Genomic DNA, 16,271 nt, shown 5'->3' on the forward strand with positions numbered 1-16,271 from the left:
TCAATTTTCTATGTTCCAAAGAATAAAGTCCTAACCAATTCAATCTCTCCTTATTACTCAGGTCCTCCAGACCCAGCAATATTGTTGTAAATTTTCTCTGTACTCTTTCAACCTTATTTACATATTTCCTGTAGATAGGTGACCAAAAACTGCACACAATACTCCAATCCAGCCCTCACCAACATCTTATACAACTTCAACCTAAACTCCTAACTCCTCTACTCATTGCTTTGCTTTATGAAGTCCAAGCTTCTAAAAGCTTTCTTTTTGACCCGATCTACCTGTGACGCTACTTTCATCAAATTATGGACCTGTATTCCTGAATCCCTTTGTTCTACCACACATTCACTGTACTGCTGGAAATCCTGAGTGACATGCAGAAAATGCTGGAGGAACTCTCTGTGGGTCAGGCAGCATCTATGGAGGGGGATGATCAGCCGACCTCTCGGGCCAAAAACTTATCACCAGGATTCATTTTATGAAGAGATTTTATGTTTTCCTGGTATCTTTCACAACCTGGGGATCTCCCAGAGACAACCGAGTATTTTTAACGTACAGTCACCGCTGAGATGAAGGAAGCTCAAGTCCCTACGAGCAACAATCACTTTACCCTTTGTGTTTGTGGTGGATTTGTATATGAGACACATGGCCTTCACCCATTCTCTTGCAAAGCCAGACATTCAGACAGTAAAGAAAGCTAATGGCATGCTGGCCTTTATAACAAGAGGAATTGAGTATAGGAGTAAAGAGGTCCTTCTGCAGCTGTACAGGGCCCTGGTGAGACCCCACCTGGAGTACTGTGTGCAGTTTGGTCTCCAAATTTGAGGAAGGACATTCTTGCTATTGAGGGAGTGCAGCGCAGGTTCACAAGGTTAATTCCCAGAATGGCGGGACTGTCGTATGTTGAAAGATTGGAGCGACTGGGCTTGTATACACTGGAATTTAGAAGGATGAGAGGGGATCTGATTGAGACATATAAGATTATTAAGGGATTGGACATGCTGGAGGCAGGAAGCATGTTCCCGCTGATGGGTGAGTCCAGAACTAGAGGCCACAGTTTAGGAATAAGGGGTAGGCCATTTAGAACAGAGATGCAGAAAAACTTCTTCACCCAGAGAGTGGTGGATATGTGGAATGCTCTGCCCCAGAAGGCAGTGGAGGCCAAGTCTCTGGATGCATTCAAGAGAGAGTTAGATAGAGCTCTTATAGATAGTGGGGTCAAGGGATATGGGGAGAAGGCAGGAACAGGGTACTGATTGTGTATGATCAGCCATGATCACAGTGAATGGTGGTGCTGGCTAGAAGGGCCAAATGGCCTACTCCTGCACCTACTGTCTATTGTCTATTCACCCCACAAACGGGACAGGAGGGAGCCAAGTCAATGCTTGTAGACTTGTTCTAACTTCATAATTCACCTTAATAAACAGAGTGCTTATTGATCAAACCATGGCTACAATCAAACAGATAATCCCAATTGATGCACAGACATGTCAAACACGACACAATTTCATCCAGTTAAAAACGACACCCAATTCTTCTAGTTGGTTTGTATCTGATCCTGTGTGCAGGATTCCCTTGTGAATTAAAGTTGGCAGGAGGAGTGGGCAGGTGATTTCTCAATGCAAGAGGCCAAGGTACAGCTCTCTCCCCCCTCAGCCCACTCCAGAATCCTCCTACCGTCCCATTGCACTCACATCCATCATCATGAAGTGTTTCAAGAGGCTCATCATGAGGCACATCAGGACCCTGCTGCCCCCCTCACTGAACCCCCTGCGGTTTGCGTACCATCCCAACCGCTCAACAGACGACGCCATTGCCATCACCCTCCACCTCACCCTAACCCACCTGGACAAAAAAGACACGTATGTTTGAATGCTGTTCATAGACTTCAGTTCAGCATTCAACACAATCATCCCTCAGAAACTGATTGGAAAGCTGAGCCTACTGGGCCTGAACACCTCCCTCTGCAAATGGATCCTAGACTTCCTGACTTGGACCTCTCTGGTAGAGATCGTTAAGAGCACCAAATTTCTTAGTGTTCACTTGGCAGAGAATCTCACCTGATCCCTCAACACCAGCTCCATAGCAAAGAAAGCCCAGCAGCGTCTCTACTTTCTGCAAAGGCAGAGGAAAGTCCATCTCCCACACCCCATCCTCATCACATTCTACAGGGGTTGTATTGAGAGCGTCCTGAGCAGTTGCATCACTGCCTCGTTCGGAAATTGCACCATCTTGGATCGCAAGACCCTGCAGTGGATAGTGGGGTCAGCTGAGAAGATCATCAGGGTCTCTCTTCCCACCATCACGGACATTTACACTACACGCTGCATCCGCAAAGGAAACAGCATTATGAAGGACCCCACGCACCCCTCATCCAAACTCTTCTCCCTCCTGCCATCTGGGAAAAGGCTCCGAAGCATTTAGGCTCTCACGACCAGACTATGTAACAGTTTCTTCCCCCAAGCTATCAGACTCTTCAATACCCAGAGCCTGGTCTGACACCTTACTGCCCTATTGTCCTGTTTATTATTTATTGTAATGCCTGCACTGTTTTGTGCACTTTTTGCAGTCCTGGGTAGGTCTGTAGTCTAGTGTAGTTTTTACGTAGTTCAGTGTAGTTTTTGTACTGTTTCATGTAGCACCATGATCCTGAAAAACGTTGTCTCGTTTTTACTGTGTACTGTACCAGCAGTTATGGTCGAAATGACAATAAAAAGTGGCTTGATTTGAGTTGACTTTGGACCGTCAGGTGGAATCTTTGCACCAGTGACGTATGGCACTTGCCCTGAAGTAGTGTGGCCCGCCCACGTAGTGAGGTTACTTCCCCTCTGAAGCTGCTATTGAGCTACAGAGCTGAAGGTCAACAACCCTCTGCCTGCCCAGAGATGCGCAGATTCCCAAACAGTGACTTAGTAAAAGCAGAAGTACTGCACGTTTAAAAAAAAAAGCCCTGAATTCTGGTGGGGATCTCTGTCCCCAAGGCTTACAGCCATTGGCTAAAATGAGCAAGTTTATTTCACATTTAAAATGAAGGCTGGAGTCATTTTTCTCAGCCTGACTCATGAAGACACCTCATCAAACCAGCTCTTACGGTGGGGGGAGAAGGGGGAGAGAATTGGGCATTGTGGGTGTTGGCTGCTGGGGGTCCACACACCAGGATTCAACACTGATAGGACGGAACTATCAGACGTCAAAAGGTTGTGAGGAGAAGGCAGGAGAATGGTGTCGAGGGGGGAGGTGATAAATCGGCCATGATGGAATGGCAGAGCAGACTCGATGGGCCGAAAGGCCTAATTCAGCTCCTATGTCTTATGGTCACACCCCACACTTATCTTACACCAGCAAAGCAGTCAGAAAATTTATTTATTTATTGATTTGATTGAGATTCTGCACAGTCCTTCGAACCGCACCACCCAGCAACCCCCGATTTAATCCTAGCCTAATCGCGGGACTATTTACAATGTCCAATTAACCCACAAACTGGTAGGGCTTTGGACTGTCAGAGCACTCAGAGAAACCCACACGGACACAGGGAGAACGTACAGACTCCTTACAGGCAGCGGCGGGAATTGAACCCTGGGTCGCCGGTACCGTAAAGCGTTGTAAAGCGTTAGCTGTGCCTCTCCCAACCTCGCCCAGGAATCGGTTTCTAACTATTCCCATTCAGCCACCGGGATATGTAAACTCTGGCCACCCAATGCCCTATGTTTCTGCAGTTTTCCCTTCATCGTCTTCGGGAGATTACATGTCTTCTGATTAGAACGGTCACACATGATCTACTGGCCTACAGAAAAGAACTTCCAAACTTAAAAGGCGCTGCAAATACGGGAGCGACATGCCTGTACGGTCCCAGTAACTTCATATACACGGTTTCCTGGCCGACAGAGGGTCGGAAGGGCTGGAGCCATCCACTATGGTCCCATGATATGACTTATTGCTATCTGCAAGTGGATGAGTGTTCCTACCCAGCACGGAAGACCATCTCAGAGCAAGTTAGATGTTGTTCCAATCAGAACATCCTGCGTTCCTTATCCCACCACCTCAGCCACCCCCTCCCCACCCACGTGGCCAAACTGAATGACCAGTTCTCTGGGCCCTGGGTCAGGATTTCCACTTGGTGGGGAAGGTGCGGTTGTACAAGTAGGTGCTGGGCTGGCTCCACTGGCTCTTGCTGCCATATAGTCAGATGTTGGGCAGGTGGTGGTCGTGCTTGTGCCGCTGGTACTTCTTGCTCTCCAGAGCGGGCGAGATGTTGCTGCTCGTTAGCTGGGGCAGGTACTGCATCTGGGGAAGGGGAAGGGAACGGCGTTACGGTGGGACACCCGGAATTCATCCCGTTAGGGCGCGGTGCCATTGCAGCAGCACACGTAACACACACGCAGAATCAGAGTCAGGTTTAATATCACTGGCATATGTCGTGAAGTTTGTGAACACAGAGCTCCCATGCACACAAGACCACAGACACATGATCTCACACACACACACTCACTCTCACACTCTCTCTCTCTCTCTCTCACTCACTCACTCACTCACTCACTCAAAAGAACGATAAGCTTGCCTTGACACTAACCCTCTTGCTGGCTCAGTAGGCTGAGAGTGCAAACTTGGCAAGTTCATTAACAAGAGAAAGTCTGCCGATGCTGGAAATCCAAGCAACAGACACGAAATGCTGGAGGAACGCAGCAGGCCAGGGAGCGTCCATCGGTTTCTCAAACTTCCAGTAATGCCCTCCCCACCGCCTTCACCATTTCCCATCCCCTTGTTCCCTTGCCCGCCCATCGCCTCCCTCTGGTGCTCCTCCCCACCCCCTTTCTTCTTTCTTTCATGGCCTCCCGTCTCTTTCACCAATCAACTTCCTAGCTCTTTGCTTCAATCCTCCCCCTCCCAGTTTCACCTTTCGCCTGGCATTTCTCTCTCCCCTCCACCCACCCTTCAAATCTACTCATCTTTTTTCCTCCAGTCCTGCTGAAGGGTTTTGGCCTGAAACGTCGACTGTACTGTTTTTCCACGGATGCTGCCTGGCCTGCTGAGTTCCTCCAGCATCGTGTGTGTGTGTGTGTGTGTGTGTGTGTGTGTGTGTGTGTGTGTGTGTGTGTGTGTGTGTGTGTGTGTGTGTGTGTGTGTGTGTGTGTGTGTGTGTGTGTGTGTGTGTGTGTGTGTGTGTGTGTTGCTCGGCAACTTCATCCCTATGTTCCGAATGGGTGGTACACAGGATGCCTCGCTGATTGTGGCTCGTTCCTCACACTGGCTGAGACATTGTCCAGGATTTGACCACACAGCACAGGCAGTCCAGAAGACACAGGAGCAGACATAGGACCATCCGGCCCATCAAGCCTGCTCCACCATTCCATCATGGCTGGTTTATTATCCCTCTCAACCCCATTCTTCTGCCTTCTCCCCGTAACCTTTGACAACCATACTAGTCAGGAAACTATCAATCCCTGCTTTAAATATACTCGATGACCTGACCTCCATAGTCTTCCGTGGCAATGAACTCCACAGATACACTGCCCTCTGGCTGAAGAAGTCCCTCCTCATCTCTGTTCTAAAGGGACATCCTTGAATTCTGAGGCTCTCTAGTCCTAGACTCCTTCACTATAGGAAACATTCTCTGCATATAACCATATAACAATTACAGCACGGAAACAGGCCATCTCAGCCCTTCTAGTCCGTGCCGAATGCTTACTCTCACCTAGTCCCACCGACCTGCACTCAGCCCATCACCTTCTATTCTTCTCCTGTCCATATACCTATCCAATTTTTTTTTAAATGACAATATCGAACCTGTCTCTACCACTCCTACTGGAAGCTCGTTCCACACAGCTACCACACTCTGAGTAAAGAAGTTCCCTCTCATGTTATCCCTAAACTTTTGCCGCTTAACTCTCAACTCATGTCCTCTTGTTTGAATCTCCCCTACTCTCAATGGAAAAAGCCTATCCACGTCAACTCTATCCCCCTCATAATTTTAAATACTTCTACCAAGTCCCCCCTCAACCTTCTACACTCCAAAGAATGAAGACCTAACTTGTTCAATCTTTCTCTGTAACTTAGGTACTGGAACCCAGGTAACATTCTAGTAATTCTCCTCTGTACTCTCTCTATTTTGTTGACATTCTTTCCTATAATTTGGTGACCAGAACTGTACACAATACTCCAAATTTGGCCTCACCAATGCCTTGTACAATTTTAACATTACATCCCAACTTCTATTCTCAATGCCAGCATACCAAAAGCTTTCTTCACCACCCTATCCACATGAGATTCCACCTTCAGGGAACTATGCACCATTATTCCTAGATCACTCTGTTCTACTGCATTCCTCAATGCCCTACCATTTACCATGTATGTCCTATTTTGATTAGTCCTACCAAAATGTAGCATCTCACACTTATCAGCATTAAACTCCATCTGCCATCTTTCAGCCCACTCTTCTAACTGGCCTAAATCTCTCTGCAAGCTTTGAAAACCTACTTCATTATCCACAACGCCACCTATCTTAGTATCATCTGCATACTTACTAATCCAATTTACCACCCCATCATCCAGATCATTAATGTATATGACAAATCATGTCTATGTCCACTCTATCCAGCCTGTTCAATATTTGATAGGTTTCTATGAGGTCCCCCTCTCAATCTTCTAAATTCCAGCGAGTGCGGGCCCGAAGCCGCCAGACGCTCCTCCTACATTAACCCTCTTGTTCCTGGGATCCCCATCATGGACCTCTTCTGGACCCTCTCCAGCGGCAGCACATCCTTTCTCCGAAACGCGCCCAAAATGCTGGGGGATCTCAGCAGGTCTTTGGAAGGGAGTAAACAGTTGGCGTTTCGGCCGGGAACACTTATTCATCGGCCCTGGTCAGTGATTTTCACACTGACAGGTGACCAATCAGTGATGCGTCGGTGGGAGCAGCTACGGACTTACCCCCTGAGGGCGTCGGCGTGGCACCCTCCTGAACCTCTCCGCCTCCCTGCTGCCCTCCACCTCCTCCCGGTAGCTGTCGAAGTGCGGGTGCTGGAGGAGTTGATCGCAGGTCAGCCTCTCCGCTGGGTTCATCAACAGGCAGCCCTGGGGCAGGCAAAAGAGTGGCAGGTATTCACACTGGGGTCTGAGCAACTCCTCAACCGTGTCACAGTGAGCCCCAGGAACTTAGGATGTGAGAAATCCCACTCTGCAAAGCATCCCAACCCCACTCTGTTAGTACAGGCTGCACCTCGGTGTTATATCAAGGCCCTCAGTATCGCCAAGGGTCCGCCCCACAAACTCTTGGATCTCCTACTGCCGGGCAGAAGCTGCCGCAGTGTAAGAACACAAACTGTTTGGCTGGGTATCAGCTTCTCACCCCAGGCTATGAGATTTCCGAAAGACCCTGATACCACCCAGGTCACATTATCTATGATAGCTCCATTAGCAGTAATCTGTCATATATTTAACAATCTGTCGTATATACACTTTATGCTGTTGGCCAGAAAGAACTACAGTCTATAAATCAGTGAATTCGAATGAATCAAGGGTAGTGGAAGCAGACAGACCAATTGTCTTTGTTCTTGCCATGAGGTTGAAGGAATGGAGGTGGCCATTTTGTGAAGCTGCTCTGCATCCTCCATTTTGTGAACTTAAGTTACTTGATCAGGGTTTTAAGTTAGATACCCAATGATGCTCCAGGAGTAGAGTAGTCCATGCTGCTGGACTAGAGATAATTTCTAAATGAGAAGTTATTTGTGAGGAGTTCCTTTATATCATATAACACGCAGGTTTGTGAATAGTGGGGTCTGTGCCTACCCTGGGTGATTTGAGCTGGTTACTGAAGAGAATAAAGAGCCATAAATTACTTGTGGAAAGTAGGGCAATAAATGGATGCTGGCTTGGACCAGAGCCAATAAGAAGGTGTTAAAGGTCAGTCAGATGACCCCTAACCAATAACACTGAAATGCATCATTTGAATAGGTAAGGAATGAATATAAAAGCAGATGCTTTGTGTGTGCTGGCAGCGATGACTGACCATCGAGATCCAGCGTGGTCGATGCAAAGTGCCCCACAGATACGTGGAGATTTGGAACTGGACCATGAGAAACTGCCTCCCTGATCATTATTACTAAAGAGCAGATACATGTAACAATATCAACTTGTACATTTGCAGAATATCTTTTGTACAATCTGTTAATATTATTTTACGTGTTGTATGTGATATATTGGAGTTTGGAAGCTCCTCCAAGAGGACTACAACCTTGTCGTAGGATTTGGAGGCTCGTGTGCCTCAATGACCCGGAGAGCTGTGTTGGCCGGAGTCAGGGCTTTATGCTTTGGCTCTTGGTACGGTCACCCACACCAAACAGGTCAAAGGGTAGAGGCCAGACTTGGAGTGGTCCACTGGTCCTCCAGGTTCGGGGGTTCAGCTCAGGGCTAACAACCCTGACTGTAAAACGAAATTATTACGGAAACAGCAATGAAGAGCTCTTTTACATCTGTGTGTGACGGTATTCCCGCATTTCCACCCAGGACTTGCATGACCGACAGTAGTGACAACCAAGAGGAAGCTACTGACATGATGAAGGAAGCCCTGAACACCGCCAGAGATGGAGGACCTTCATTGCTGCCCTAAAGACCAGCAGCGTAACGGGCAGTAAGTATGTGAGACAGATACTGTGTTTTGCACCTTATTCCAAGAGCAACACTGTTTGGTTTAGCTGTATACCCTGTGTACGGCTGAATGACAAGAACTGGAACTAGAAATTAAAGCTGGCAAAAATCATTACAAAAATCACTAAGATGCAAGAATACATTTATAGCTTTATTTGTACTAAATCCTGGAACTTTCCCTCCAAAGCACTAGAGGAACATCTTCACCAGATATTTAACTCTGCCAGGTATGGCCCCAAGCCCGGCTGTGGAAAGTAAAAGTTCTGCTGCTTCAGAAATGCCTACAGAAGCTCCAAAGACCTCATCCCTGAGAGAGGAAGGATCCACCAAGAGGATGGGCTGGACCTGGAGACAACGTGAAAGACTGGCCCAGGACAAAGGGCCCTGATGAGCTACTGTCAGCGGCTATGCCTCAGTAGGGGTGATGGTCTTAAGGAGCAGGTGAAAGAGGTCTCCTTCTACTTCTGTTTATAGAAACATAGAAAACCTACAGCACAATACAGGCCCTCTAGCCCACAAAGTTGCACCTACCTTAGAAATTGCTAGGATTACCTATAGCCCTCTATTTTTTTAAGCTCCATGTACCTATCTAAAAGCCTCTTAAAAGACCCTATTGCATCGTGCTGCCTTTATGGCAGTTATTTAGTTTATAATATTTTCGCTTAGTAATTCGTTTGTTAGCATTTTTTAGTTAAAGTTAGGATAGTTTAAGTAAATTCATTTGTCTGTAATATATCGCGGCTGCGATGACGTCACATCCGGTTTTGCCGCGTCTTGTGGGAAAATACCGGTTTGGGATAAACGCAAGGGTGGGGGGCGCTCACATGTGGCAGTTCAGCGCAAGTTAAGGTTGTTCTCTACGCACCAGAGACACAGTGAAAGCAACGCTGTAAGTCATGAGATAATCGATATGTTGAATTAAAATGTTAACGCTGATTCTGTTAAAAGTAACGACGGTCGATAAGGTTTATGTTTTCGTTAGTTAAAGAGTCAGGATAGTTTGTGTTGAAGTGTATTTAAAGCAGTCAATGGAGCAGGTAGATTCTGACTGTATGCTGCACTTTAATGTAATGTAGTTATTGTAGTTTTACCTTTGCAAGTATTCACGATGTAAATGTGATATTTAGAAGGAAACAAACACTGTACCAATCTTGTATTGTTTTATCAACAGTTTCCACCATACGTTAATGTGAAGAGTGAACAGTAAATGGTTAATCTTACTGCGACCTTGTTTTCATTGACTACGGTTTAACTCGACGTTTAATTCAGGTTTCGTTACACCCGAGCGAGAACATTACAGTGAAAAAGCGGCATTATCAGGTGTTTCAAGTGCAGCAATGACAACTCGGTCCAGCATCAAGTCGTTGCCATCCTGCGACAGGGGCAGTAGGGCATCAAGTAAGGCCACCCAAGCAAGAGCTAAAGCAGAAGTCGCCAATGTGCGAGCGCGCTTTGCCAAACGAGAAGTAGAAATAAAAATGGAAGCGGCTGCCAGAGAAGCCGAAAACCAGAAGGAAGAGGCTGCCAGAGAAACCAAAAACCAGAAGGAAGAGGCTGCCAGAGAAGCCGAAAACAAGAGGAAAAAGGATGCCAGAGAAGCCGAAAACCAGTTGGAAAGAAAAAAGATAGCGGCAGAGTTAGAAGTGCTGAAGCTAGAACGAGAAGCAGAAGCTGCCAGGGTGGAAGCAGAGTTAATAGAAGATGCTGAAGAAATGCATGATCCGGTTGACGGAAAATCTACTTCAGAAAAGATCAGGTTGGAATGCACAAGAGACTATGTCCAATCTCAAATAAACTGGAAGATTCGTTCTTCCGCTCCACACTCATTTGATAACATCCCACTTCATGAGGAGTCTCAGAGAGGCCTGACCGCATCACATCCATCCGAGGAAATCAATTTACCCTTGCAACCCCGCAATGAATCCAGGAATGAAAGGGCTCATGACAAGCACTTCTCGACACCAAACTTACCAGATTTGGGGAGAAGAGAGGCAAAGACCGAGTCCAGAACAGCAAATTCCATAACAGATGTACGCCCTCAGTCGTATACCCGCAGACATGTTTCCTCAGCCCGCATGCCACTTGCAGTCGAACCCGTAGCACGGTATTTGGCACAACGGGATCTAGTCACTTCAGGACTATACCAGTTCAACGATAAACCTGAAAATTACCGTGCATGGCACTCCACATTCACCAACGCTATCAATGGAGTCCAGCTCAGAGCAACCCAGAAGTTGGATCTTATGGCGAAATGGCTGGGAAAAGAATCATGCGAACAGGTGAGACGCATACGTTCAGTGTACATCAACAAACCCGAGCTAGCATTGAAGAAAGCATGGGAGAGACTTCAGGAGGGCTATGGGGCCCCCGAAATTATTGAGGCGGCGCTATGCCAACGTTTGGGAAATTTTCCTAAGGTGTCAGCCAAAGACCACACTAAGCTAAGAGAATTTGGAGATTTACTCATGGAGATTCAAGGCGCCAAAGAAGATGGCTACTCAGCTGGTCTAGTATACCTAGACACTCCAACCGGGATTAGACAAATTGTGGACAAACTTCCATTTGGGCTGCAGGACAGGTGGTTGTCCGTTGCCTCAGAGTACAAGGAAGATCACAGAGGTCGATTTCCTCCCTTTGAGTATTTCACTAGGTTCGTGTGCAAGGAGGCGAAGAAGTGAAATGATCCTAGCCTCATAGGTCCAGGAAGCAGTACAATTTACACCAAGCCAGATAAATCCTCTTCGAATAATTTCAACATTAATAAACCAGTCTCAGCGCTTAAGACTGAAGTCTTTACAACTAACAACGACCCTAGCAAGAATTGTTCATTGCATAACAAACCCCACCCCCTCAAGAAATGCAGAACGTTTAGGGAAAAACCCCTTGAAGAGAGGATGGCCCTTCCCAAGGAGAAAAGAATATGTTTTAAATGCTGTTCCTCAACCTCTCACCTTGCTAGAGAATGTACGATCGCCGTGAAGTGCCCGGAATGTAATAGCACTAATCACGACGGGGCCATGCATCCCGGCCCATTACCGCGAACTGACAACGCTCCTTCACCCCCACAACAGGACGGCGGGGAGGGAGAAGCTCACTCCAGGGCAACTGTTGTCAGCTCGAGCTGCACAGAAGTTTGCGGTCAAGCTTAGTCAAGCCGTTCTTGTTCACTAAGGTGTACCCTAAGGGAGCCAAAGACAAGGCCATCAAAGCCTACGTAATTCTGGATGATCAGAGCAATCGCTCGCTAGTCAGTCCAGAGTTCTTTAACTTGTTCAACATTGAGAGTGAGCAATTCCCATACTACCTTAGAACTTGCTCAGGCAACATGGAAACTTACGGAAGGAAGGCTGAAGGCTTCCAGATCGAGTCCCTGGATGGTAAAGTTGTCATCTGTCTCCCTCCACTCTTAGAGTGCAATGAAATCTTGAATAACCGCACTGAGATCCCAACGCCAAGTGCAGTGCTACACCAGCCACATCTCCACCACATCGCCAAACACATCCCAGAACTGGATCCAAAAGCAGAAATACTCCTGCTATTAGGAAGAGATGTTCTCCGGGTACACAAGGTTAGGCAGCAGGTCAATGGACCACACGACGCCCCCTTTGCGCAACGCCTGGATCTGGGCTGGGTGGTGATAGGAGAGGTGTGTCTCGGCAACGTACACAAACCAACAGTTAACACACTCAAGACCAATGTGCTAGAGAGTGGCCGCCATTCAATTTTTCAACCCTGCGCAAGTTTCATGTGTATCAAGGAAGCACGACAAGGCTTTAACAAATGTAAAGTAACCGACAAGACGCTGGGTCAGTCAGTCTTCGCTCAAACTGAGCACGATAATAAACTTGCTCCATCAGCACAAGACGTCATTTTCTTAGAAGTAATGGACACTGAGGTCTTCAGAGATGAAGCAAATAATTGGGTCGCCCCACTACCTTTCAGAGAACCACGCCAACGAATGCCAAACAACAAAGAGCAGGCAGTCAAGCGGTTCACATCCTTGCAAAAAACCCTGAAAAGGAAACCTGAGATGCAGCAACAATATGTAGCATTTATGGAGAGGATCTTCGCTAAAGGACATGTCAGGAAAGTCGAGTTGAAAACTACCGACCAAGGCGATGTGAAAATTTACCAAAGGCCAGTTACAGAAGTCATTCTACTTCTACCTAATGACTGATTTAGAGACTGAAGTTTTGTATTATGTTCATTGTGACCTTACGAAGGTCAAGCGGGGAGTGTGCTGCCTTTATGGCAGTTATTTAGTTTATAATATTTTCGCTTAGTAATTCGTTTGTTAGCATTTTTTAGTTAAAGTTAGGATTGTTTAAGTAAATTCATTTGTCTGTAATATATCGCGGCTGCGATGACGTCACATCCGGTTTCGCCGCGTCTTGTGGGAAAATACCGGTTTGGGATAAACGCAAGGGTGGGGGGCGCTCACATGTGGCAGTTCAGCGCAAGTTAAGGTTGTTCTCTACGCACCAGAGACACAGTGAAAGCAACGCTGTAAGTCATGAGATAATCGATATGTTGAATTAAAATGTTAACGCTGATTCTGTTAAAAGTAACGACGGTCGATAAGGTTTATGTTTTCGTTAGTTAAAGAGTCGGGATCGTTTGTGTTGAAGTGTATTTAAAGCAGTCAATGGAGCAGGTAGATTCTGACTGTATGCTGCACTTTAATGTAATGTAGTTATTGTAGTTTTACCTTTGCAAGTATTCACGATGTAAATGTGATATTTAGAAGGAAACAAACACTGTACCAATCTTGTATTGTTTTATCAACAGTTTTCACCATACGTTAATGTGAAGAGTGAACAGTAAATGGTTAATCTTACTGTGACCTTGTTTTCATTGACTACGGTTTAAATCGACGTTTAATTCGGGTTTCGTTACACCCGAGCGAGAACATTACATGCATAATGTTTTGATGTTGCGGTTTCTGAAGATCTTATAGGAACATATAAAATTGTGTAAGGGATAGATAAGATAGAGGCAGGAAAGTTGTTTCCACTGGTAGGCGAAACTAGAACTAGGGGACATAGCCTCAAGATTTGGGGGAGTAGATTTAGGACGGAGATGAGGAGGAACTGCTTTTCCCAGAGAGTGGTGAATCTGTGAAATTCTCTGCCCGATGAGGCTAGCTCAGTAAATATATTTAAGACAGGGTTGGATAGATATTTGCATAGTAGGGAAATTCAGGATTATGGGGAAGGGGCAGGTCGGTGGAGATGAGTCCATGGCCAGATCAGCCATGATTGAATGGCAGAGCGGGCTCGACGGGCCAGATGGCCGACTCCTGCTCCTATTTCTTATGTTCTGATGTTTTGGATGATCAGTCCCACAGAGCTGCTGGAGGCCGGGCAGCCTGGCATTACCTGCACCGTGCCCTGGGTGGCGCCCTTCAGGGAGGTTAGTACTGAGGGGTTCACACAGCTGTAGTTCACACTCACCTTCATGAAGTGGAGGGCCTGAGCAGAGATGTGTGGGAACTTCATTTCGAGCGGCTCCTGTCACGGGAAAGAAAAGCAGTGGTGAAGTCATCATTATTGTGAGGTCCAACGCTGACTAGAGAAACAACATCTCAGCTTCTGCGTGGGTGCTCTGCAACCCAACTGCATGAACAGTGGCTTTCAATCGTTCTCTCTTTATGTTTCTTTCCCCCTTTCACTCTCTCCCTCCCCTTCTTCTTCTCTTTCCCTCCACCTCCTCGCTCTGCTCCCCACCCTCCCTTCCCCCCAAATCGCCCTTCTCCCCCATCCCTCCCCGTCCCCGATCAACTTCAAAGATTCAAAGTACATTTATTATCAGAGTATGTGTGCAGCGTACAACCCCGAGATTTGTCTTCCCTACAGACTGACACGAAACAAAGAAACACCATGGAACCCGATCAAAGAAAAACATCAAACCAGCTCCAACATGTAAAAACAAAACAACAAATTGCACAAACAGTGAAAATAGAGCGAATAACACACAAAATATTAAACATCACACAGCAGAGTCCTTGAAACCTTGAACGTTTGGTTTAGTTCAGTTCTGTTCAATCTAGCGTTGAACAGTTCATCAACTTTTCCTCGTTTCTCCCCTTCCAATCCCTTTCTCCCCCTCTTAATTCCATTCACCCTGGACACACATTCCACCCACAGGCTCTCAGCCCAAAGATTCTTCCTCTCTGGTCCTGGTTCCATCTGCCCTTCTCCCCCCCCCCCCTCATCGTTTCTAATGTGACCTTCCTTATCAGATTCCAGAACTGATCCCCCAATCTCCACCCTCACTCTCCGCTCCTCCCTGTCCTCACTGCATCCTTTTTTTTTTTTGCCTGCCTCCATCTACCAACTGCACCCTCCCACTCCCCTCCTCTATCTGCCCGTCATCCACCAATCACCTCCTGGCTCCTGCCTCACCATTTCACCTCCCCTTATTACTGCTCAAGAGAAATCTCGGGGCTCAAGTCCACTGCTTCGTGAAAGTGGTAACGCAAGTAGATAAGAGTGGAAGAGAAGGGGTTTGGCACGCTTGCCTTTATTGGAGAAGAGTCAGGAAGTTCTGCTGCAGCAGTAGAAAACTTTGGTTTGGTTGCTTTTAAAGTGTTGTGTATGGTTCTGCTCGCTACATTACGGGAAGGATGTGGAGGTTTTGGAGATGCTACGTGGGAGGTTCACCATGTTAAAGTTAATGGACTCTGGGCTGCTGATCATGAAAATCACCAAGAAATCCCCCTATTATTACAGATCATTTAAAAAAAATTGCTGATACCTGTATTTGTTATTTCAACTCATAAGTCAAGTCCGAATATCTAATGCTAAGATTAAGGAAGGCATTTTTGTTGGTCCACAGATCAAACAGGTCATCAATGACAGGCAATCTGAAGAACTTCTAGTGGCACCAGAGAAAAATCACACGGAAGGCATTCTAGGATGCTGCTGAAATTTTTCTTGGCAACTACAGAGCACCAAGCTACATGCAGCTGGCTGATAACATGCCTCAAGCATACAAAACCATGAAGTGCAACATGTCACTAAAGATTCATTTTCTGCATTCCCATTTAGACTTCTTCCCTGCAAATCTTGGCGCTGTCAGTGACGAGCACGGTGAAAGGTTTCACTAGGACATTGTGGTCATGGAGAGACGGTATCAGGGCAAAATGGAATCCATCAATGCTGACTGATTTTTGTTTGACACAAGCGAGAAGCCTCAGATACTGAGTACAAATGAAAATCATCAACAAAAACATTTTTAGCTGAGTCGAATTATTGCAAAGCATCCGCACCATCATTCTGCATTTAAATGCATTATTTTCAATAAAAGTTAATTTCTTGTTTCTCTAAAATTCTACGTGATACAAGTAGTCTGAAATTATATTTGGGTTCAGCTTCAAGCAGTCTATCATAAACAAAAAAAATTTCTGAGGAAGCAACACTTTTGAGAAAACTTGTCGTCCGGTATTAACCGTTATGCTCCTCGTAGGTGCTGCCTGACTTGCTGAATATTGGCAGCAATTGTGCGAATTTCATTCATTTCAAATTTCTAGTAACTGGAGTAATTATTTTCCAGTTAGCAAGTTCTGCTGAGCAACTTGGTCGAAACTGATCTCTCAGTTCACCTCATTACCGCCCTCGCTGCTAACT

At 46.4% G+C, this 16,271-nt stretch overlaps 1 protein-coding gene across 1 annotated transcript in view; it reads right to left on the reverse strand.

The window, feature by feature from the left end:
• Window positions 1-3,353: 3,353 nt before the first annotated feature.
• The window catches only part of LOC140716266 (cyclin-dependent kinase-like 1), a 45,404-nt gene continuing 32,486 nt past the window's right edge, over window positions 3,354-16,271 (reverse strand). Inside the window, exons 7-9 of the mRNA XM_073028876.1 lie at window positions 14,097-14,153; window positions 6,928-7,071; window positions 3,354-4,284 (exon numbers count right to left, since the gene is read on the reverse strand). Coding sequence (XP_072884977.1) covers window positions 4,183-4,284; window positions 6,928-7,071; window positions 14,097-14,153 — 303 coding nt within the window. The 3' untranslated portion in view covers window positions 3,354-4,182. The remainder of the gene's footprint in view (window positions 4,285-6,927; window positions 7,072-14,096; window positions 14,154-16,271) is intronic.

The sequence above is a fragment of the Hemitrygon akajei genome, chromosome 25 (genome assembly GCF_048418815.1).
Source record: "Hemitrygon akajei chromosome 25, sHemAka1.3, whole genome shotgun sequence".
NCBI lineage: Eukaryota > Metazoa > Chordata > Chondrichthyes > Myliobatiformes > Dasyatidae > Hemitrygon > Hemitrygon akajei.